The sequence below is a fragment of the Schistocerca nitens genome, chromosome 5, assembly GCF_023898315.1.
Source record: "Schistocerca nitens isolate TAMUIC-IGC-003100 chromosome 5, iqSchNite1.1, whole genome shotgun sequence".
Classification (NCBI taxonomy): Eukaryota; Metazoa; Arthropoda; class Insecta; order Orthoptera; family Acrididae; genus Schistocerca; species Schistocerca nitens.
Genome location: NC_064618.1, coordinates 765431667 through 765456742, shown reverse-complemented (window position 1 = coordinate 765456742; position 25076 = coordinate 765431667). Strand labels below are relative to the sequence as shown.

The 25076-nt window shown below is 41.5% G+C and overlaps 1 protein-coding gene across 1 annotated transcript in view; it reads left to right on the top strand.

Annotated features, from left to right (window-relative positions):
• Positions 1 to 25076, top strand: part of LOC126259869 (nucleolar protein 58) — a 72593-nt gene that overhangs the window by 6599 nt on the left and 40918 nt on the right. The window contains exons 4-5 of the mRNA XM_049956927.1: positions 7825 to 8024; positions 23905 to 24177. Coding sequence (XP_049812884.1) covers positions 7825 to 8024; positions 23905 to 24177 — 473 coding nt within the window. The remainder of the gene's footprint in view (positions 1 to 7824; positions 8025 to 23904; positions 24178 to 25076) is intronic.

Sequence of the window (25076 nt, the reverse complement as noted above, 5' to 3'; positions counted from 1 at the left end):
TGGCCCTTTGGTTCTGAGTTGAGTGGAAGGACTGAAACAGAGCCTTTGAAGGTTCTGTGACAACCTAGGCTGCAACTTCCGGGACTTGTGTCAAAGGGTCCAGAACTGTAGGGCCCTCCTAAATAGGTTGGCTGTGCACTACATATCAGAGGCTGCTACTCAGGTAGCTGATTGTGTGTGAGGCGCACACAAGGGTTATTCAGATTAGGCGACTCTCCATTCAATCCAGAAAGGCAAATGGGAAATGGAGGTGGTGTATTTGTTGCAATAGACAAGAAACTCAAATCCTAGATAGAAATTGAAGTTGCATGTGAAGTTGTTTGGATCCTTCTATTGCCCAAGACTCATCCCCTGATGTAATCGAAAACATTAGAGAAAACCTCAGTTCACTTATACCTAAGTTCCCCAATCATACTGTAATCTTCGGTGAACACTATAATCATCCAACAATTAATTGGGAAAATTACAGGTTTGTTATTGGAGGGCGTGATAAAACATCATGTGAAACTTTACTGAATGCCTTCTCTGAAAACTGCCTAGAAAGGTAGTTAGGAACCCTACTCATTATATATTGGATCTAATCACAACAAATCGACCTGACCTCTTTGAGAATGTACAAATTGAAACTGGTATCAGTGACCATAAGGTGGTTGTGGCAACAATGATTACCACAGTACAAAGGACAAATAAAACAAGCAGAAAGATATATGTTCATTAAACTAGATAAAAAATCAGTAGTATCATATCTCAGTGAGGAAACTGAAACTTTCAGCATAGGTCAGGAGCATGTAGGGGAACTCTGGCTCAAGTTTAAAAGATAAGTTGACCACATACTGGATAGGTGTGTACCCAGTAGAACAGATCATAATGGGAGGGAACCACCATGGTATACATCACTGTAAAGAAACAGAGATTACTATGTAATAGGTGTAAAACAAAACATAGGGCCATGGAGAGGCTGAATGAAACACATTTGGCTATCATGAGAGCAATGCGTGATGCCTTCATTGGCCGCTGTAGCAGAATATTGTCAAGTGATCTTTCTCAGAAAACAATAACCTATCGAACAAAATACTGTATCAGGCTCTTACAAAAAGGCACAGATCACACCCGTCTACAAGAAGTGTAGTAGAAGTGATCCACAAAACTACTGTCCAATATCCTTGACATCACTTTGTTGTAGAATCTGAAAACATATTCTGAGCTCAAACATAATGAATTATCTTGAACGGAATGACCTCCTCAATGCCGACCAGCATGGCTTTTGAAAACATCTATCATGTGAAACCCAACTCGTACTTTTCTCACATGACATACTGAAAGCTTTATATCAATGCATCCAGGTAGATGCAATATTTTTTGATTTCCGAAAAGCATTTGACTCAGTAGTGCACCTACACTCACTGTCAAAAGTATGATCATAAGGTGCTTCAAGTGAATTTTGTGGTTGGATTGATGACTTTTTGGTGGGGAGGATGTAGAAGATGTAGAAGTAACTTTGGGTGTACCTCAGGGAAGTGTGTTGGGACCCTCACTGTTCAGATAATGCAGTTAACTGTAATGAAGTATTGTCAGAGAGAAACTGCATAAATATTGTCGTATCTTGATAAGATTTCAATGTGGTGCAGAGATTAGCAACTTGCTTTAAATCTTTAGAAATATAAAATTGTGCACTTCAGATAACGAAAATACATAGTATCCTATGACTATAATATCAATGAGTCAATGAATTGCCCAACTCATACAAACACTGGGGTGTAACACTTTGTAGTGATATGAAATGGAATGATCACATAGGTTCAGTCATGGGTAAAGCAGGTGATAGATTTTGGTTCATTGGTAGAACTCTGGGAAAGGGCAATTGTTATACAAAAGAGATTACTCTCAAACCACTCATTTGATTGGTTCTAGAGTATTGTTCTAGTATGTGGGACCTGTAACAGATTGGGCTAACAGGGTATATTGAATGTATACAGAGAAGGGCAGCACAAATGGTCACAGTGTGTCTCAGTGACACTGAAGGATCTGAACTAGCAGGCTCTTGAAAATAGATGTAAACTATCCCAAGAAAGCCTGTTAACAATGTTTCAAGAACCAGCTTTAAAGGATGATTCTAGGGATATACTGCAATCCCCCTATGTATTCCTCACATACGGATCTTGAGGATATGATTAGAATAATTACTGTATGCACAGAGGCATTCAGTCAATCATTCTTCCCGTGCTCCATATGTGAATGGAACAGTAAGATACCCTAATAATTGATACAATGGGACGCACCTTCTGCCAATCACCTCACGGTGGTTTGCAGAATATAGATGTAGATGTGTAGGTACATAAATAGATGGAAAGACCCATTGCTGTTAGAGCACATTGTTGGCAACAAATAATTGTAAATGGTTGTTGTTTTTGTTGTGGCCTTCAGTCCAGAGACTGGCTTGATGCAGCTCTCCATGCTACTCCTGCATCCTGTGCAAGCCTCTTCATCTCCAAACAACTACTGCAATCAACATACTTCTGAATATTCTTGGTGTATTCATCTCCATGGTTTTTACACTCCACGCTTCCCTCCAGAACTAAATTGCCGATCACTTGATGCCTTAGAACATGTCCTACCAACCAATCCCTTCTTCTAGTCAAGTCGTGCCACAGATTCCTCTCCTCCTCAGTTCTATTCAGTGCATCCTCATTAGTTATGTGATCTACCCATCTATTCTTCAACATTCTTCTGTAGCACCACATTTTGAAAGCTTGTATTCTCTTCTTGTCTACACTGTTTATCGTCCATGTTTCACTTTCATATGGGGTTACACTCTATACAAATACTTTCAGAAAAGACTTACTGACACTTAAATCTATACTCGAAGTTAACAAATTTATCTTCTTTAGAAACGTTTTCCTTGCTATAGCCAGTCTACATTTTAAGGCTTCTCTACTTTGACCATGAGTGGTCAGCGTGACGGAATGTCAATCCAAAGGGCCCGGGTTCGATTCCCGGCTGGGTTGGAGATTTTCTCCACTCAGGTACTGGGTGTTGTGTTGTCCCAATCATCATCATTTCATCCTCATCGACGCGCAAGTCGCCGAAGTGGCGTCTAATCGAAAGACTTGCACCAGGCGTACGGTCTACCCGACGGGAGGCCCTCGTCACACGACATTTCCATTTTATTTTACTTTGACCATCATCAATTGCTTTGCTTCCCATATAGCAAAACTCATTTACTACTCTTAAGTGTCTCATTTCCTAATCTAATTCCCTAAGCATCACCTGATTTAATTTGACTACATTCTATTATCCTTGTTTTGCTTTTGTTGGTGATCATCTTATATCCTCCTTTCAAGACTGTGTCCACTCCATTCAGCTGCTCTTAGAGTTCCTTTACTTTCTCTGACAGGGTTACAATGTCGTCTTATTTTTATTTCTTATCCGTGGATTTTAATTCCTACTCCAAATGTTTCTTTTGTTTCCTTTATTACTCACTCAATATTCAGATTAAATAGCATTGGAGACAGGCTGCAACCATGTCTCAGTTCCTTCTCAACCTTTCATGTCCCTCGACTCTGACAACTTCCATCTGGTTTCTGTACAAATTGTAAATAACCTTTCGCTGTCTGTATTTTACACCTGTCACCTTCTGAATTTGAAAGAGAGTATTCCAGTCAACATTGTCAAAAGCTGTTTCTAAGTCTACAGATGCTAGAAACGTAGGTTTGCCTTTCCTAAACCTATCTTCTAAGATAAGTCAAAGGGACAGTATTGTCTCGCATGTTCCAACATTTCTACGGAATCCAAACTGATCTTCCCCGAAGTCAGCTTCTACCAGTTTTTCCATTCGTCTGAAAATAATTATTGTTAGAATTTTGCAACCATAACTTATTAAATTGATAGTTTGTTAATTTTCACATCTGTCAACACCTGCTTTCTTTGGGACTGGAATTATTATATTCTTCTTGAAGTCTGAAGGTATTTTGCATGTCTCATACATTTTTTGTCATGACTGGCTCTCCCAAGGCTGTCAGTAGTTATAATGGAATGTTGTCTACTCCTGGAGCCTTGTTTAGACTTAGGTCTTTCAGTGCTCTGTCAAATACTTCACACAATATCATATCTCCCATTTCCTCTTCATCAACATCGTCTTCCATTTCCATAATATTGCCCTCAAGTACATTGCCTTGTATAGGCTCTCAACATATTCCTTCCACCTTTTTGCTTTCCCTTCTTTTCTTACGATTGATTTTCCATCTGAGCTCTTGGTATTCATACAGGTGGTTCTCTTTTTTGCCATAAGTTTTTGTTTTTAATTTTCCTGTAGGCAGTATTTATCTTACCTCTAGTGATATCTGGTTATACATCCTTACATTTGTCCTCTAGCCATCCTGCTTACTCGTTTTGCACTTCCTGTCGATCTAATTTTTGAGATGTTTGCATTCCTTTTCGCCTGCTTCATTTACTGCATTTTTATATTTTCTTCTTTCATCAATTAAATTCAATATCTCTTCTGTCACCCAAGGATTTCTACTAGCCCTCGTCTTTTTACCTACTTGTTCCTCTTGTGACGTTTGCCTGCTTTATTTGTTCGTTGATAGTGTCGATGTAGTTGCACAATTTTGTTGCACAGTTCTTTACTTTCAGTTCACGACCCCCTATATTACACAGTTATACGACCAGTTCACTATTGGTTAACTGTTGATAAGCCTCATCAATAATGTGCAGGCAAACATCGGCATACTGCTACAACAGTTTGCTGTTGAACATCTGTGAGCAGTAAATACCTAACCACACATTTCACTATTTCTCAAATAAATCGAACAGACACTGTAATTGTTTTAACACATGGCCTGTTTATGTTAGACTAATTCCACTGTTCAGTTAATGCATTATTGTTATTCTAACTGATACAGACTTCACGTCTGAAAATAGGCCGTGGACTGACTGTCTCGAGACCAAAAATTGGGCCTTTACATATTCTCACAATAATAAGCACTGAAACTATACAGTGTTCAATGTTTAATTTACAGAAATTACAGTTAAAACATAATGCATTCAATTAAGTGAATACATTGAAAAATGCCTTCTTTCTAACAGTTTCTTCTACCACAAAGGTGAAGTTGAATTATTTGTTTAAATAATGAAATTAACAGATTTAGTTATGCAAACAATACTATTGACAAACCTGGTAATTATTTTGGAATTAAGGGCTGGCTTTGCTGATATGTTTTCAAATGCACCCAAATAAATACTTAAAGAATGCTAGTGTTTTGTCTTCCAAATGTTTATAACATAATTTATATTTGTTTACAAGTCAACAATAGAATCTAAGCCACGAAACAATTACTGATTTCACCCTATAACAAAAGATATTAACTAGGAATAGTCAAAATAAATTAGGAACTTGATTACATACACACAACTAGCACAAAAACAGATCTGGTGCTACAGTCTTTAAGGCTGAGGGCCAACCTTTCTGTTTTATGGAAATCCAGATTATACTCATGTATGTTAAAGGTAATTAGACAAAATGAAAATAAAATAAATTTAAGGAGGTAGATGGCAAAACAAGAGAGGAAGTGAAGAGATCCCAGCTTGCTTTGTCACTCTGCTGCCTTCACTATATCATCTCTCAAAGCTACCCATTCTTCTTCCACTGTATTTCTTTCCCCTGTTCTTGTCAACCGTTCCCTAATGCTCTCTCTGAAACTGTCTACGACACCTCTGGTTCTTTCGGTTTATCCAAGTCCCATCCTTAAATTCCTACTTTTTTTGCAGTTTCTTCAGTTTGAATCTGCAGTTCATAACCAATAAATTGTGGTCAGAGTCCACATCTGCCCCTGGAAATGTCTTACAATTTAAAATCTGGTTCATATACCTCGTCGTACCATTACATAATCTATCTGAAACCTTCCAGTGTCACGAGGCCTCTTCCACATATACAACCTCCTCTCATGATTCTTAAACGAAGTGTTAACTATGATTTAGTTATGCTCTGTGCAAAATTCTACCAGGCGGATTCCTCTTTCATTCCTTACCTCCAGTCCACATTCACCTACTACTTTTCCTTCTCTTCCTTTTTCTACAATCAAATTCCAGTCCCCCTTGACTGTTAAATTGTTGTCTCCCATAACTATCTGAATAATTTCTTTTATCACATCGTACATTTCTTCAGTCTCTTCAGCATCTGTGGAGCTAGTTGGCATATAAACTTGTACTACTGTGATAGGTGTGGGCCTCGTGTCTATCTTGGCCACTATAATGCATTCACTATGCTGTTCGTAGTAGCTTATCTGCGTTTCTATTTTTTTATTCATTATTAAACCTATTCCTGCATTACTGTTATTTGATTTTGTAGTTATGACCCTGTATTCACCCGACCAGAAGTCTTGTTCCTCCTGCCACCAAATTTCACTAATTCCCACTGTATCTAACTTTAACCTCCATTTCCCTTTTTAAATTTTCTGATCTACCTGTCTGATTAAGGGATCTGACATTCCATGGTCCGATCCGTAGAGCGCCAGTTTTGTTTGTCCTAAGGACATCCTCCTGAGTAGTGCCCGCGTGGAGATCTGACTGGGGAACTGTTTTACCTCCAGAATATTTTATCCAAGAGGACGCCATCATCATTTAACCATACCATAAAACTGTATGCTGTCGGGAAAAGTTAAGAAATAAAAATAAATAAATAAATAAATGGTAGCACCCATGAAATGTTCTAAACTAGAGTGACCACAAAAACTAGCTGTAAGAAAGTGCCAGACAGATTCATTATAAGAGTTTGTGGATAATGTTAATTCATCTATGAAAGAAATGGCTTTCAAAGCATCCGTTCAGTCAATCATTGAGTATTGCTTTTTTTTCATACTGGAACCTTTACCAAGCAAAATTAATAGAGGAATTAGAGAATATCCACGGGAGCATGTTTCGTCATTGTTTCATTTAGTAAGCATGAGAGCTTGAGTTGCTGCCAAAGAAGTGTTTTATATAGTGGGGAGGTTGATTGGTAAATTTCCAAGAGTGTATGTTCTATGAAGAGTCAGCTGACATATTCCTTCTTCCTACATACATATTGCAAATTTGCCATGACTGAAAATTCAGAGACATTAACTTATGTAGAGGCTTACCAGCAGTAGCTTTCGTGCACCATTCACAACTGAAACACAAAAATGCGAAAATAATAGTGCAGCCAGAAGTACCTTCCACCTCACGACATAAGTTGTCTTCCTTGAGTGTAGATGTAGATGAAGAGAGCAGTAGTTCGCCCAGAGTCAGACCTTATAATCAGGCTTGTGTATGGTTTACATGGATTGGCTGTGACTGCATTCAGTTCTAATTTGCCTATTGGAAATGTTGGTAGTGTTTTAACATGATTTTTTTTTTAATGTTAAGAAACATGTAATTATTACACATTGATCATATGTTGCGTGCCTGGTATAAATGCAGCTGTAGCTTTTGAAGTGTAAACAACATTAATCTTTTGGTAGAGCACAGGTTGTAGTGACATTGTAAAAATTCACCACATATTAATTAATGACCTATATGACACTTTGGAATCAACATATGTCCAGGATTGGAATTTTTTGGATTAAAAATTTACCTTGTTCTCAAATGGAGTTACTTAAAAATTGTGCACTGTATTCCACTAGGTTGCTAGTAATTGTGAATCAGCTTGGTGCGGGTATTCTGTGTTGTATTCTGTATTAATGCTAGGATTTTTGTTTATGCGTGTATGTAAATTAATTTCTCTGCCACAGTGTGTTTGCAGCATTTTGTACTCTTGTACTGCCAAACACGTGTTACTATTTTATGTAACATAGCTTTTCTGTTTTTCAGCCTTTCTCGGTACAAATTGAAATTCAGTCCAGATAAAATTGATACTATGATTGTGCAAGCAGTGTGTCTGTTAGATGACCTTGATAAGGAACTAAATAATTATGTAATGCGTACCCGTGAATGGTATGGATGGCACTTTCCAGAACTTGGAAAGATAATTACTGACAATGTTGCCTTTGTCAAAACCATCAAACTGATTGGTAAGTTTTCAGCCCCTTTTTTTATTCCTTGATAGTGTACTGAAACAAAAACTATTAGATGAAAATTGTGAGAGGTATGCTCTTAATGAAAATGATTAAAATGACTGGCGTTTTTCCCAATAATAAGCTTAGCTAGCCACTGACAATAGAAAATATGAAAATGTAATGAAGAGTGGGAGTTTTTATATTTGTCAGTTCAACAGTACAGAAAACGAGAGAGAACGAGAAACATGTACTCAAGCAATTGTATGCTCATCAAAACTTCCCCCCTCCCTTATGATATGAACAGTGTTGTTTGCAACAGTGGTTCACAGAAATTCCAGCACAATAAAATGCATTTACATTGTAATCTAGTTACTAGATTCATTACCAAAGGAAATTATTGTAATAGTGCAGCTGCTGGGAAGTTCTCTACATTACTTATTTTTTTATATCTAAAAACAAAGGTGATGTGACTTACCAAATGAAAGTGCTGGCAGGTCGACAGACACACAAACAAACACAAACATACACACAAAATTCAAGCTTTCGCAACAAACTGTTGCCTCATCAGGAAAGAGGGAAGGAGAGGGAAAGACGAAAGGATGTGGGTTTTAAGGGAGAGGGTAAGGAGTCATTCCAATCCCGGGAGCGGAAAGACCTTAGGGGGAAAAAAGGACGGGTATACACTCGCGCGCACACACACACATATCCATCCACACATATACAGACACAAGCAGACATATTTAAAGACAAAGAGTTTGGGCAGAGATGTCAGTCGAGGCAGAAGTGCAGAGGCAAAGATGTTGTTGAATGACAGGTGAGGTATGAGTGGCGGCAACTTGAAATTAGCGGAGATTGAGGCTTGGTGGATAACGGGAAGAGAGGATATATTGAAGAGCAAGTTCCCATCTCCGGAGTTCGGATAGGTTGGTGTTAGTGGGAAGTATCCAGATAACCCGGACGGTGTAACACTGTGCCAAGATGTGCTGGCCGTGCACCAAGGCATGTTTAGCCACAGGGTGATCCTCATTACCAACAAACACTGTCTGCCTGTGTCCATTCATGTGAATGGACAGTTTGTTGCTGGTCATTCCCACATAGAATGCGTCACAGTGTAGGCAGGTCAGTTGGTAGATCACGTGGGTGCTTTCACACGTGGCTCTGCCTTTGATCGTGTACACCTTCCGGGTTACAGGACTGGAGTAGGTGGTGGTGGGAGGGTGCATGGGACAGGTTTTACACCGGGGGCGGTTACAAGGGTAGGAGCCAGAGGGTAGGGAAGGTGGTTTGGGGATTTCATAGGGATGAACTAAGAGGTTACGAAGGTTAGGTGGACGGCGGAAAGACACTCTTGGTGGAGTGGGGAGGATTTCATGAAGGATGGATCTCATTTCAGGGCAGGATTTGAGGAAGTCGTATCCCTGCTGGAGAGCCACATTCAGAATCTGATCCAGTCCCGGAAAGTATCCTGTCACAAGTGAGGCACTTTTGTGGTTCTTCTGTGGGAGGTACTGGGTTTGAGAGGATGAGGAAGTGGCTCTGGTTATTTGCTTCTGTACCAGGTCAGGAGGGTAGTTGCGGGATGCGAAAGCTGTTGTCAGGTTGTTGGTGTAATGCTTCAGGGATTCCGGACTGGAGCAGATTCGTTTGCCACGAAGACCTAGGCTGTAGGGAAGGGACCGTTTGATGATCCTCTCTTCCCGTTATCCACCAGGCCTCAATCTCCGCTAATTTCAAGTTGCCGCCACTCATACCTCACCTGTCATTCAACAACATCTTTGCCTCTGCACTTCTGCCTCGACTGACATCTCTGCCCAAACTCTTTGTCTTTAAATATGTCTGCTTGTGTCTGTATATGTGTGGATGGATATGTGTGTGTGTGTGTGCGCGAGTGTATACCCGTCCTTTTTTCCCCCTAAGGTAAGTCTTTCCGCTCCCGGGATTGGAATGACTCCTTACCCTCTCCCTTAAAACCCACATCCTTTCGTCTTTCCCTCTCCTTCCCTCTTTCCTGATGAGGCAACAGTTTGTTGCGAAAGCTTGAATTTTGTGTGTATGTTTGTGTTTGTTTGTGTGTCTGTCGACCTGCCAGCACTTTCATTTGGTAAGTCACATCACCTTTGTTTTTAGATATATTTTTCCTACGTGGAATGTTTCCCTCTATTATAACCATATCATTACTTATTTTTTTAGGAATACATAAAGTTGGGCACCAAGTATAACAGTAGATGTTGAAGTCGTCTTGCGTGTAGTTAATAGTCATGTACTTGTCAACAGTTCAGGGATGAATAACATAATGCCAAATGCTCACTGTACAAATTTAACTCTTGGTTTATCCAATTCATGTTCTTTTTGTTTTTCTTTTTACCAACCTCAAAATATCTCATAACTTTAAATTTATACTGATTGTACTCTGACTGTGAGGAAAAGTTCACAGTAATCACATGATGATAAATTTGTTCAGGTACTGAGCTAAACTGTGTGTATGTTGTAATGCACTTCTCATGCCTTTCCAGCTCTGAAATTATCTTGTGTTTTCTTGTGTGTGCAGTCAGATACTCATGACTGATTGGCAGAAAATTTTGATGAGATGCGAGTGTCATTTGTTGCTTCTTGACATTGCTGATGGAGCTGCTGCTGCTGTGCTATAGGCTCTGAGCACAACCCTTTAGTCTTTCTGTAGTTTTGGCAACTACACCATCTGCAGTCCATACCTCTTGCAGCTCATGAGTCACAGACATTTTGTATGAGCTACAAACCTGTTATAATATCTTTCACTTGCTGCTGGACCAACAGTTGGCATTCTACCCTTATCAGAATCACGCGTTTATGCACTAATATACAGTTCTTGGATTTGCTGGGTGATGACAAGACTAACACTCATAAAAATTGTAACTATTAGTTCAGCTTGCTGGGAAAGACAAATATAAGATTTTTGTGTGCACAACTTGCTGTATTAGAGGATGTTAATATGTTGTAAGCTCCACCGGCCGGCCAGAGTGGCCGAGCGGTTCTAGGCGCTACAGTCTGGAACCGCGTGACCGCTACGGTCGCAGGTTCGAATCCTGCCTTGGGCATGGATGTGTGTGATGTCCTTAGGTTAGTTAGGTTTAAGTAGTTCTATGTTCTAGGGGACTGATGACCTCAGAAGTCAAGTCCCATAGTGCTCAGAGCCATTTGAACCATTAAGCTCCACCTCCAGTGTGGTAATGTATGAAATTCAACACCTCAGTGTGTTGTATATAATGCGCAAAATATTGGTTGTCCATGGAGGGCAGTACGAGCCTAATGCAGAGTGCGAATTGTGGCCAAGGGGTGAGGGAATGTTCTTGTAATGAAACACTTGTTTTGGCTGATAGATTTTGACCAGGGTTAGAATATATGCAACTCATGAGCTGCTAAGTGTGAGGACTACAAATGGATCATTGCCAAGATAACCGAAAGGTGAAGGGTGGGACAGGGAGTACACAAGGTATAGAGAAAGCAACAGCTCCCTCATTCAAGTATATCAGATAATAATATACCGTATTTACTCGAATCTAAGCCGCTCTCTTTTTCCGGTTTTTGTAATCCAAAAAACCACCTGCAGCTTAGAATTGAGTGCAAAGTAAGCGGAAGTTCTGAAAAATGATGGTAGGTGCTGCCACAACTAACTTCTGCCGTCGAATATATGTAGCACTACACAGGCACAAAGATAAATACTGGCGCCAAAATCTCTGCGTCAGTAAATAAATTTTAAAAAAAGTTGAAAGACGAGCTTTTTTCTCCACCCCGAGTTTCAACCACTGCATTTTCATACATTATCCAACAAAGTAAATACAAATTTTGTATTGTTCATCTTTGAATGTAGCAGCATTTCAGTGTAGTACGAAAATCCGACTGACAAGACTGTTTGAGAAGTTTGTAAATATGGGAAACTCTACGTTCTGAATTTTTTCCTACCTGTGAGAAGAGATGGCTGCTAATAGGAACTTTTATGAATTGTGAATCACATGCAGTATTCGCTTCACCATAAGAATAATACGAATATAAACATTTTGTCATGTATTCTTTCGTGTTTGCAGCTATCTCATTTAAATCCTGTCTGCCTAATAAACTACGAAACTAGAGTGCAACAGCAGCAAATGCGGAAGAATACACATATCATGTCATTTTTATATTCGTATTATTCTTATGCCTAATAGTGATAGTCGGAAATGAAGCACGGCAATTGACTAGATTTTTAAATCTAAGATGACTCTAATTTCTGTGCAGAATGTAATGTACTATAGAGGCGTCTGCGAAGATTTTCAAACGGAGAAAAATTTTCGATAAACTCTCATCCAGAACATCTTCTATCATACACAGTCTATTATTTGGTTCTTGTTGATCATTATCAAAGAAAGCAGCAGTGTAACAACAAATAGCAGTCTCTTGCCATTGTTTCGCTAATGAGACGATTCCTCTCCCTTTTTTGTAAGTGGCGGTACCTTGCACAAAAGCAAGCCACACAGCGAGCGGCGACCGGCCGTAAACACTCATTATCAGAAAGCGACAAACAATGCATGACACAGTACAGTAATTCATTTTCAGCTTAGAGTGACGTAAACACCTGTAACAAAGAGAACAGCACTTATCAGATCAAAGAAAAATAAGCAATCAATTCAAACCAGACTAAGCGCGTGAAAAAGGAAGGGTACCCATATAAATAGGGACGGAGCGCCTGATGCGTAGCAATGGCTACCTGGTAAAGCTTAACTGCTAAGCTTATGACTCGAACCAAACTACTGTAGCTGTATCATCATTCATTCGACCTAAATTGTGTCTGATATTATAATGGACCAACTTTGTTTTGATTTGGAGGTGTGGCCTAAAACTTTTCTCTCCCCTTGAATTTCGAGTCTCAAATTTCAGGTGCGGTTTAGATTCAGGAAATTTTTTTTTCCTTGATTTCGAGTCTCATTTTTAAGTAATTTGCATCTTGAGAGTACATGTTTAGTGATCAGTTATTTATTTTGAACATCCAGTTTCCAACTGTCCTGCAGTCAAATGTGGTTATAAGCAACCATTGATTTTAAGTGCATGCTAAAAAAATTCCTGTGAACACTCCATGGCCATTTAATTCTGTTAATTGCGGTTTTATTCTGAACAAGTTAATCTCCTGTTAGATTGGGGGTGATGTGATTAATTTCCTTTTTTAATCTTAGGTTCACTGTTGTTTTCATAAATAAGTCAAAGGTTAATGCTATCTCATGCAAACAACTGCTGATACATTCTCAGTTCATTCAAGGTTCTAAGAATGTACTCTTTCGTTTTGACAGTCGGTATCTTTGAACCAAAAAGTGAAGTGCAGCTATTATTCTTGTGTCCCTACCGTGAAATTGTTTTGTACTTATAATGAATGAATGAATGGGAAACACTGCCTGAAAAAAAAAGATGATGATGATGACCAGTATTGTTGTGCTTGTTCACATCATTGACTCAATAATATCAACATCGCTAGAAGAACAATGGCTGTCAATGTGTTAAGTATGATGACTGCACATGATGTCAAAATGTAGCTCGTTTTTGTGGGTGAACTTCACATTTCCAGTGGAAAGGTAAGTAGCATTTGAGAAGTGTTGGGGATGCAGACCATAATGGATATTTACAATAATATGAAAAGGACCATAATGGGTATTTACAATCATATAAAAAGGATAGATTGCCAAATACCGTATAGAGAATATGTTGAGTCACAGACTAGCACAACAAAAAGACTGCTGTACATTGGAGCTTTTGGCCAAAAGTCCTTTTCTGTAGTAGAAAACACACACACACACACACATTCACTTTCACACGACTACACTCTCTCTGCTGGGGCCAGACTGCATACAGCAAGTGTACCTGATGGGAGAAGCAGTCTGTGGATGGTGGGTAAGGAGGAGGCTGAGATAGGGAGGGGAAGGGATAGAAGGGTAGGGGTGGAGGAAGGGACATGGTGGGTACAGGGTAGGGCTGCTGTGTTTAGTTGGGAGGGGGGGGGGGAATAGAGGAGGGGGGAAAGGCTAGTGGGTGCATTGGTGGAATAGGAGGCTGTATAGTACTACAGGGTGAGGCAGCTAAGTCATAATACCCATTGCATCTCCCCAACCATAATAGATACAAAGATGCTGTTTGGACAGTGAATTGCAGGGACAGGGGCTACTTGAATACATCACATTTCATGTTTGTACTATTTTTTTATTGCAGAGATATAAGGCCTTCTTTGGTTTTTTTTAAATGGAACTCTATGTTAAATTTTAGCGTAACATAATGGGCTTAAAAAGACAGTTTCAAATATGTGTATATCATAACATTTAGGCGAATAGTTTTTGAGACACAGATATGTTCCCATATCGTATTTGTCCTTCGAAGTGGTGTTGTCCAATGCGACCTTTCCTGTTGACCACTGAGGAACTTAACAGTGAAGGCGTTGTTTTCCTGCTTCTCGATAACACCGCAAGATGACGCACAAAGTAGCTGGAGGGAAGGGTATGAATGTGATTCTGGGGTAATGAGACATTGCATTTCCATCACAGTTTCTTGGAGCAGACATGTACATCAACAAAGAAAAGTTAGATATGCTTCTAGTGTATGGTGAAAGCAGAAGAAATGCCATTACAGCAATAAAGCGATATGGAGAGCTGTATCCTGATTGTGAGCATCCTACACACCAGCTTCTTGCACGTATTTGCAAGAAACTACTTGAATCGGGATCATGGAATGCCATACAGAGGACAAGGCAGAAAACTGCAACTGGCGAGGTGCATGAAGAGGGCATTCTAGTGTTGGTGCGTAATGACCCTACTGTTTCGTCATGACGTATCGCCTCGGAATGTGATACAAGTCAGAGAAGTGTTCTACGCATATTGCACCGGCATAGATTTCACCTGTTTCACCTCTCATTACATCAAGCACTCTCTGGTGTGGATTTCAAACGGGGCCAGGAAATTTGCCAGTTTGCTCTGCAGTGCTTAAAAGATGTTCCAAAGCTATTTCAGCAGGTGCTTTTTACTGATGAAGCGACTTTCACCAATCATGGTAATGTGAATTTGTATAATATGCGTTTCTGGTCAATAGAGAACCCTCATTGGCTTCGACAGGTACAGCATCAGCAACTGTGGAGTGTTAATGTGTGGTGCGGCATCACTGGAAATGTCATTGTGGGGCCGTATGTCATTCCGAGTATACTAAATGGCAATAACTATGCACAGTTCCTGTGAACCATTCTGCCCATTTTGCTGGAAGAGGTACCACTAAGTATGTGTCTCTGCATGTGGCTCCAACATGACGGCTGTCCTGGTCACTCTTCCCGTGTGGCAACAGAGCCGTTAAATGAAAAGTTCCTGGATTGTTGGATAAGACGACGTGCTCAAGTGAAGTGGTCAGCCCGGTCTCCTGATTTGACCCCTCTTGATTTTTTTCAGTGGTTAGCAATCAAACATAAAGTGTATGCTTAAATACCAACTACGCCAGACGATATGAAGCAAAGTATCATCGAAGCGTGCGCTGATATCTCATGTGACACCCTCTCAGCCATTCACAAATCATTTGAACCGCTTTGCTGCAGAGGGGAAGCATTTTAGCATTTACATCTACATCTATACTCTGCAAGCCACCTGACGGTGTGTGTGGTGAAGGGTACCTTGAGTACTTCTATCGGTTCTCCCTTCTATTCTAGTCTCATATTGTTCGAGGAAAGAAAGAAAGATTGTTGATATGCCTCTGTGTGGGCTCTAATCTCTCTGATTTTATCTTCATGGTCTCTTCGCGAGATATACGTAGGAGGGAGCAATATACTGCTTGACTCCTGGGTGAAGGTATGTTCTCGAAACTTCAACAAAAGCCCGTACCGAGCTATTGAGCGTCTCTCTTGCAGAGTCTTCCTCTGAAGTCTATCATATCATCTCCGTAACATTTTCGTGATCACTAAATGATCCTGTAACGAAGCGTGCTGCTCTCCGTTGGATCTTCTCTATCTCTTCTATCAATCCTATCTGGTACGGATCCAACACCAGTGAGCAGTGGGCGAACAAGTGTACTGTAACCTACTTCCTTTGTTTTCGGACTGCATTTCCTTAGGATTCTTCCAATGAATCACAGTCTGGCATCTGCTTTACCGACGATTAATTTTATATGGTCATTCCATTTTAGATCACTCCTAATACCTACTACCAGATAATTCATGGAATTAACTGCTTCCAGTTGCTGACCTGCTATATTGTAGCTAAATGATAAAGGATCTTTCTTTCTATGTATTCGTAGCACATTACACTTGTCTACATTGAGATTAAATTGCTATTCCCTGCACCATGCGTCAATTCGTTGCAGATCCTCCAGCATTTCAGTACAATTTTCCATTGTTACAACTTCTTGATATACTACAGCATCATCCGCAAAAAGCCTCAGTGAACTTCTGATGTTATCCACAAGGTCGTTTATATATATTGTGAATAGCAACGGTCCTGTGACACTCCCCTGCGGCTCACCTGAAATCACTCTTACTTTGGAAGACTTCTTTCTATTGAGAATGACATGCTGCGTTCTGTTGTCTAGGAACTCTTCAATCCAATCACACAATTTGTCTATATTCCATATGCTCTTACTCTGTGTATTAAACGACTGTGGGGAACTGTATCAAATGCCTTGTGGAAGTCAAGAAACACAGCATCTACCTGGGAACCCGTGCCTACGGCCCTCTGAGTCTCGTGGACGAATAGCGCAAGCTGGGTTTCACACGGTCATCTTTTTCAAAACCCATGGTGATTCCTACAGGGTATATTTCTAGTCTCCAGAAAAGTCATTATACTCGAACATAACACATGTTCCAAAATTCTACAACAGGTCGACGTTAGAGACATAGGACTATAGTTCTGCACATCTGTTCGACATCCCCCTGAAAACGGGGATGACCTGTGCCCTTTTCCAATCTTTTGGAATGCTATGCTCTTCTAGAGACCTACGGTACACCGCTGCAAGGAGGAGGGCAAGTTCCTTCGCGTACTCTGTGTAAAATTGAACTGGTATCCCATCAGGTCCAGCGGCCTTTCCTCTTTTGAGTGATTTTAATTGTTTTTCTATCCCTCTGTCATCTATTTCGATATCTACCATTTTGTCATCTGTGTGACAATCTAGAGAAGGAACTACAGTGCAGCCTTCCTCTGTGAAACAGCTTTGGAAAAAAAACATTTAGTACTTTGGTCTTTAGTCTGTCATCCTCTGTTTCAGTACCATTTTGGTCACAGAGTGTCTGGACATTTTGTTTTGACCCACCTACTGCTTTGACATAAGACCAAAATTTCTTAGGATTCTTTGCCAAGTCAGTACATAGAACTTTACTTTCGAATTCATTGAACGCCTCTCGCATAGCCCTCCTCACACTACATTTTGCTTTGTGTAATTTTTGTTTGTCTGCAAGGCTTTGGCTATGTTTATGTTTGCTGTGAAGTTCCCTTTGCTTCCGCAGCAGTTTTCTAACTCAGTTGTTGTACCACGGTGGCTCTTTTCCATCTCTTACGATCGTGCTTGGCACATACTCATCTAATGCATGTTGTACGATGGTTTTGAACGTTATCCACTGATCCTCAACACTATCTGTACTTGAGATAAAACTTTTGTGTTGAGCTGTCAAGTACTCTGAAATCTGCTTTTTGTCACTTTTGCTAAACAGAAAAATCTTCTTACCTTTTTTAATATTTCTATTTACGGCTGAAATCATCGATGCTGTAACCGCTTTGTGATCTCTGATTCCCTGTTCTGTGTTAACTGTTTCAAATAGTTCGGTTCTGTTTGTCACCAGAAGGTCTAATATGTTATCGCTTCGAGTTGGTTCTCTGTTTAGCTGCTCAAGGTAGTTTTCAGATAATGCACTTAAAAAAAAATTTCACTGGATTCTTTGTCCCTGCCACCTGTTATAAACGTTTGAGTCTCCCAGTCTATATCTGGTAAATTAAAATCTCCACCCAGAACTATAACATGGTTGGGAAATCTTCTTGAAATATTTTCCAAATTTTCCTTCAGGTGTTCTGCCACAACAGCTGCTGAGCCAGGGGGCCTATGGAGAGAGCCAATTACCATGTTTGAGCTTGCTTTAACTGTGACCTTCTCCCAAATTATTTCACATTTCAGATCCCTGTCAATTTCCTTTGATACTATTGCCCTTTTTATCTCTATAAAAATGCCTCCCCCTTCACTGTCCAGCCTGTCTCTGCCGTATACATTCCAATATGAGTTTAGAATTTCATTACTGTTTACATCTGGTTTCAGCCAACTTTCCGTCCCTAGTATTTTGTGGGCATTGTGACCGTTTATTAATGAGAGCAGTTCTGGGACCTTTCTATAGATGCTCCTGCAGGTTACTATTACCACATTAATATTGTCATTCCCTGTTGCGTTTTGCCTACTGCTACCTTGTTGCGTCTCAGGAGGTGTCTTGTCGGGCCTAGGGAGGGAATTCTCTAACCTAAAAAACTCACATTTGCACTCCACATGTACTCTGCTACCATTGTAGCCACTTCCTGTGTGTAGTGCATGCCTGACCTATTCAGGGGGACCCTACATTTCTCCACCCGATAGCAGAGGTCGAGAAATTTGCACCCCAGATCTCCACAGAATCGTCTGAGCCTCTGGCTTAAGCCTTACACTCTGCTCCAAACCAGAGGACCACAATCGGTTCTGGGAATGACACTACAAATAGCTAGCTCAGATTCCACCCCGCAAGCGAGGCTTTCCGCCTTCACCAACTTCACCAACCGCCTGTATGAACTGAGGATGACCTCTGAACCCAAATGGCAGGAGTCATTGGTGCCGACATGAGCAACAATTTGCAGTTGGGTGCACCCAGTGCTCTCTACGTCGCCGGCAGGGCCTCCTCCACATCTCAGATGAGAACCCCCGGCAAGCAGACAGAGATTACAGTGGCCTTCTTCCCCGACCTTTCCGCTATTTCCCTAAGGGGCTCCATCACCCACCTAATGTTGGAGCTCCCAATCACTAATAAACCCCTCCCCCCGTGTGCCTGCTTGGACCTTGCTGAAGGAGCGGCCACATGTCCACTCATAGGCAGAGTGGGTGATGCCACATGACCAGCCTCCACATTGACCCTCTGCCTTGTGCGGTGCGAACGCCCTTGAACCCGCCAGTCCCCTTGGGGAGAGGGTGGCCCAACTGTGCCCGGTGCCCGTGAAGATATCTAGACAGCAGGGACCGTGGGTGAAGCATGTGTAACACCTGGGGTGTACCACGCGATGCACCAGACTCTCCACTGCCGCAACACTCCGAGGCAGTAGCCTGAAGACGGCCGACCGCAGCCATCAGCACATTCAGCTGTTTGCGAACAGTGGCCAGCTCCTCCTGCGTCCGTACACAACAGTCACACATCCTATCCATCCTAAGAAATCAACAAATTACTGTAGAGAGTAAAGTAATCAACGTTTAACTAGACTGCTAATTCACTAAAGGTGACTGATAGCTGACTAAACTGTGGTTTCTAGACACTTCGTTTTGGAAACAATGAAAATAAGCACCAACTGTCTCTGGACTGTATTCAAAACAAACACTCTCTCTATGGAACACTATTACTAGTACTCAAAAATTAAAGCTTCCTGAAAGCAAAAACGCACGGAAAAAGAAGTGACAAGTAAGAAAAACACAGTTAATACTTACAGCACATGCTTCAGTAGAGTTTTGGATCATGTACAGTATGTATTTTTCATCTTTGTGTGTGTATTTGCTTCGAATTGTGATCAATTGTAAATATTTTCAAATAAAAAAACAAATACATATGAAATAATTGTGACCAATAAGGGCCTCCTCATTTACATTTGTATTTCTGTTACTTAAAATACAGGGGCTACGTGATACATCTTGTAGTATTTTAATACTTATGTTGGCTACGATTTTGGTATCACAGTTGTCAAATAACTGAATAATATTTGCGCGACATCATCAGTTAATTTTTGCGCAAAACATCACAGTATGTATTACTGTTGTCGAGTAAATGGGCGTGTTTGTTTAAGGACGGACTCGTGATGTTTACTATGAACTCTACACAACAGGAAATGTTGCATTGGAAAACGCCACTTTGAAGGACGAACACGATACAAGTTCATATCTGTGTCTCAAAAACTATTTGCCTAAATATTATGATATACACATATTTGAAATCGTCTTTTTAAGCCCATGTTATGCTAAAATTTAACATAGGGTTCCATTTTTAAAAAAAAACCAAAGATGGCCTCATATCTCTGTGATAAAAAAATAGCACAAACGTGAAATGTGATGTATTCAAGTAGCTCCAGTCCCTGAAATACACTGTTCAAACGGCATCTTTGTAACTATTACTGTTGGGGAGATGCAAGGGGTGTTATGACTTAGCTGCCTCATCCTGTATAGTGTGTGTCGGGTGGTGATAGGTAGGTGGTAAGTGAAGGATGGGGACTAGCAAAAGTGGAGGCCACGGGGGTTTGAAGGGTGCGAGTGGGGGTACTGGAACATAGGATATATTGCAGGGAGTGTTCCTGCCTGCACTATTCAGAAAAGCTGGTGCTGCTAGGAAGGATCCAGAGTGCACAGGCGGTGAAGCATTCATTGAAGAGAAGCAGACTGTGTTGGCAAGCATATTCAGCATCTGGGCAGTCCAACTTAGGTGGTGGTTGGAGAATGTTTGCGACAGGTATTGCATCAGTGTCTGTTGCAGGGATATGCGCCATGAGATGAGGGATTTGGAGTAGGGATGGACAAGGATATTGTGTAGGTTTGGTGGGTGGTCGAATACCACTGTGGGAGGGAGGGTGGAATCATGGGTAGGATATTACTCATTTCAGGACACAATGAGATGAAGTCAAACCCTGGCGGAGAATGTTAATGTAGTTGGTCCAGTCCTGTGTGGTACTGAGTAGCAGGACGGGGGGTATGTCAGAGGTGGTAGGTGACTGGAGAGACAAAGCATGTGGTCTGTGGAGGCCTACACGACAGCCTTGGCGTATTTGGAGAAGGATTGCTCATCACTACAACTGTGATGGCCATGGATGGCAAAGTTGTGTATGGAAGGGACTTCTAGGCATGGAATGGATGGCAGCTGTTGGAGTTGTTGCTGATGGTTGGTAGGTTTGATATGGATGGAGAACTGATGTAATTATCTTTCGGGATGAGGTCAACATTAAGGAAAGTGGCTTGTTGTATTAAGGAGAACCAGGTGAAGTGAATGGGGGAGTAGATGTTAAGGTTCTGGAGGAATGTGGATAGGGTGCCCTCACCTTCGATCAAGATCACAGAGATTTCATCATTGAATCTAAAACAGTTGAGGGGTTTGGGATTCTGCATGGTTAGGAAGGATTCCTCTGAGGGCCCATCTGTCAGAACCATCAAGAATCCCAAACCCTTCACCGGATTCAGATTCATTGATAACATCCTTATGATCTGGACTGAGGGTGAGGACACCCTACCCACATTCTTCCAGAACCTCAACACCTTCTCCCCTTTCACTTCACGTGGTTGCCCTCAACCTGATAAGCCAGCTTCCTTGATGTTAACCGGTACTGAAGGATGGCTACATCAGTAACTTTGTCCACATCGAACGTAACAACTTTAGCAATAGCTCCATTTCAGCTTATGCCATCCATTCAGTACCAAGGAGTCCCTCCATGCACTACCTAGCCACCCATGGCCATCACATTTTTAGTGACAAACAGTCCATCTACAAAAATACCAAGGGTATCTCTGGTGCCTTCGCAGACTGAAGTTACCCTCACAGCCTTGTACATAAACAAATCTCCCATACCTTGTCTCTCCAGTCACCTATCACTGCCCACATACCCACTGTCTGGGCACATAGGAGCACTCCCTCATGCTTCATTGCCATCCAGGGTTGGAGCAGCTGAATCACTTTCTCTGCCAGGTTTTCAACTACCTCTCACCGTGTCCTGAAATGAAGGATATCCAAACCACTAACCCTCCCACTCCTCTGACAGTGGTATTGCACAGGACTTGAACATATGCCCCCTCTCCCAAGTGCTTGCCTCATGGTTCTGCTCCCAGAAATAGATCTAAATGCAAGATCTGTCCCATATATTCTCCAACCACGACCTACTCCAGTCTGGTTACAGGTATCTCCTATCCCATCAAAGGCAAGACTGTCTCTGAAAACAGTCATGTGATTTACAAGCCAAGCTGTAACCACTATGCTGCTTTCTGTGTGGGCATGACAACCAACAAGCCGTCTGTCCACATGAATGGCCAATGACAGACTATGGTCAAGAGACATCTGGACCACCCGGTTGCTGAACATGTTGCCCAACACAGTGTGCTTCACTTCAACGACTGTTTAACAGCCGGTGCCATCTGGATCCTTTCTACTAACACCAACTTTTCCGAATTGTGCAGGTCGGAACTCTCCCTGCAATATATCCTATGTTCCCATAACCCCCTGGCCTTCATCTTCACTAGTTACTGTCCTTCACCTACCTCCTACATCCTGCTCCCACTCCTGCACTACACAGCCTTCAATTCCACCAATGCACCTACTAGTCTTTCTTTGCCTCCTCTACTCCTCTCCATGACTGGCCCCTCCCCTCCCCCATCATGCACAGTTGCTGTACGTAATCGACCTCAGCGACCAGACAGTGGTTATGTGTGTGTGTGTTAGTTGTGCCTGTGTAAATGTGGTCATAACAGCACCGTCACATTGCCTTTGTCAGCTGCTAGGACAACTGTATTATTTTCCTTGCAGAGGGCATGTATAACCTTAGTTCTGCTGCAGAGATGTTATTCTTCAGCATTTTGATCTTGCAGATCTTCCCACCTCTACCGTGGTATCAGAGGGGTGTGCGTGGGTGGCTTGCTTGATGACCCTGCTGATCTCTTGTTTAGATAATGTTCTGGAAACTGGTGCAAAATTCAGACCATTTGATAGCAGGGTCTTGTCGCTTCATCCAGTTCCTTTTCAGTCAAATTAATGATTGTTCTTGAATCACAAATGTCGACGTTCTGCAGGTTACCCCCTGGATAATGCCAATGGACCTTTTTTATTGTTTCAAGGTAGCTTTTCACTTGCAGAGTTCACAGGTTCCAAAGGTGTTTCTATCCACCCATTCCCACATGCTGAGTGAAAGACTGGATGCAAGCTGCAGGTAGCAAGTGTGCAGAAGTCGTCTAATTTTGTACATTTCTAGTCTGGTGACCGAATGTGTTCCAGCACTAAGGGTGAACTAGCATGCTACAGAATGCATTTTGCCATCATTGTGTTGTTGCAAGAAAGCAGCCCGTGGCATCACCACCTAATCTCAGCGTTGCTGTAAGGAAGCCAGTCTCCTGAGCAGACGTGGCTTCTTGATTCGTAGCTTTTGCAGAAACTTGAAGCTGTTCCATATCTGCTCCCCCATAGAGGTGTGCTATATGGCTATCCTTGTTTTCTCACCAAATTTCATTAATGAAATCTTCTCAGGTTATCAGCCAAGTAGTGGTGTCACCTTGTTTCAATGTTTGGATAAGATTCATAGTCACTATCTTCAGGCGAAGTGAGTAACCTTCTTCAGGCGAGTGTCAGGAGCATTCTGATGTGGAAGCAACAGAGGCAGTGGGTGGGAGACAGACAGACAGGCAGGCAGGCAGGCAGGCAGGCAGGCAGGACCAGGACCTGATGCCTGGAACCCCCTTCACCTTACCAGGAGCCACCTCACCACTGGTTGCAGAGTATCTTTTGGAGGTGTGCGATTGGTGCACCTGTTGAGCTTCTGACAGAGGAGTCTATGATCCAGCAGCTAAAGAGGAAGCGATATTTTATCTAGAATTTTTGAAACTGTTTTTCCTTTTCTCTGCAGACATTGTTCTTTAATTTGGCATGCTCGATATTGACATTTTCTGTGATTACAGCAATGATCATTGATTGATACTGTTTCAGGAACACGAGACAATGCGTCCAGTACAGACTTGTCAGATATCTTGCCTGAAGAAGTAGAACAGCAGGTGAAAGATGCGGCAGAAATATCCATGGGCACGGAGATATCTGACGACGACATTATAAACATACAGCACTTATGTGATCAAGTTATTCAGATCACACAATATCGTGCACAGCTGTATGAATACCTTACAACAAGGATGATGGCGATTGCCCCCAACCTTACTGTCCTCATTGGTGAACTTGTTGGAGCACGTCTGATCTCTCATGCTGGTGAGTGTTACGGATTATTTTTTGTTTTGTAGCAATTTTGTATTTCTTTCTTTAGCGTTCCTGAGAGGTTCATTGCCTTAAAATTAACCTTTTCGTGTATCCATACTATTTTTGCTTCAAAACATTTTTGCTTTGTTATTTGTTTGTGTGTTGGCTCCATTGTGATTTTATCTCAGTTGAGAGAATGGGCATTTATCTTTCCATGAATTTAGTTTACTTTTGTGATTGTCGTCAACATCTCTGAACATATCGCTTGATTCTTTTGTGTGTTTGTGCAACAAGACCTTCCAATATTTCAGTATATCATAATTATAACTGGATAAATAAAATATCCACTTCCCAAGTGATGGCAGAGAAAACACTCGTAAAGGTTACAGAAATGTGCGAACTTTAGGAGCCAGTGGCTCCTCCTCCTTTCAGAAGGGTTGAAGGGGAAGCAAGAGGGATAAAGGGAATGAACTGGCGAGATTTAGGAGATGGGGTGGTTACGGAAAAGTCGGCAAAACTCTGGGTCAGGGGAGACTTACCAGGCGGGGGAGAGAAGGAAAAACTTGTTGGGGATTGCTCAGGACGAGATTTGAAAATCTGAGAGCATGAAGAAGGATGATAGGGTAATCTCACCCAGTCAAAATCTTATCTGGTGCAGTTTCCAGCAATCGGTCTTTCCTTCTCATCCTATCTGGGAAGTCTCCCCAGAGCTGGGGCTCTGGGTGACTTTACTGTAACTCTCCGTATTTCCTAAAGCTAACCAGTCATGTTCTTTCATCTTTCTTCCTTTCCCATTCAGCCCTTTTGCCAGAAGGAGCTGCCACTGGCTCCAAAAGCTTGCACATTTCCTTAACTTACATGTATGTTTTCTCCTGCTGCCACTAAATGAGTAGATTATTATCTACCAATTA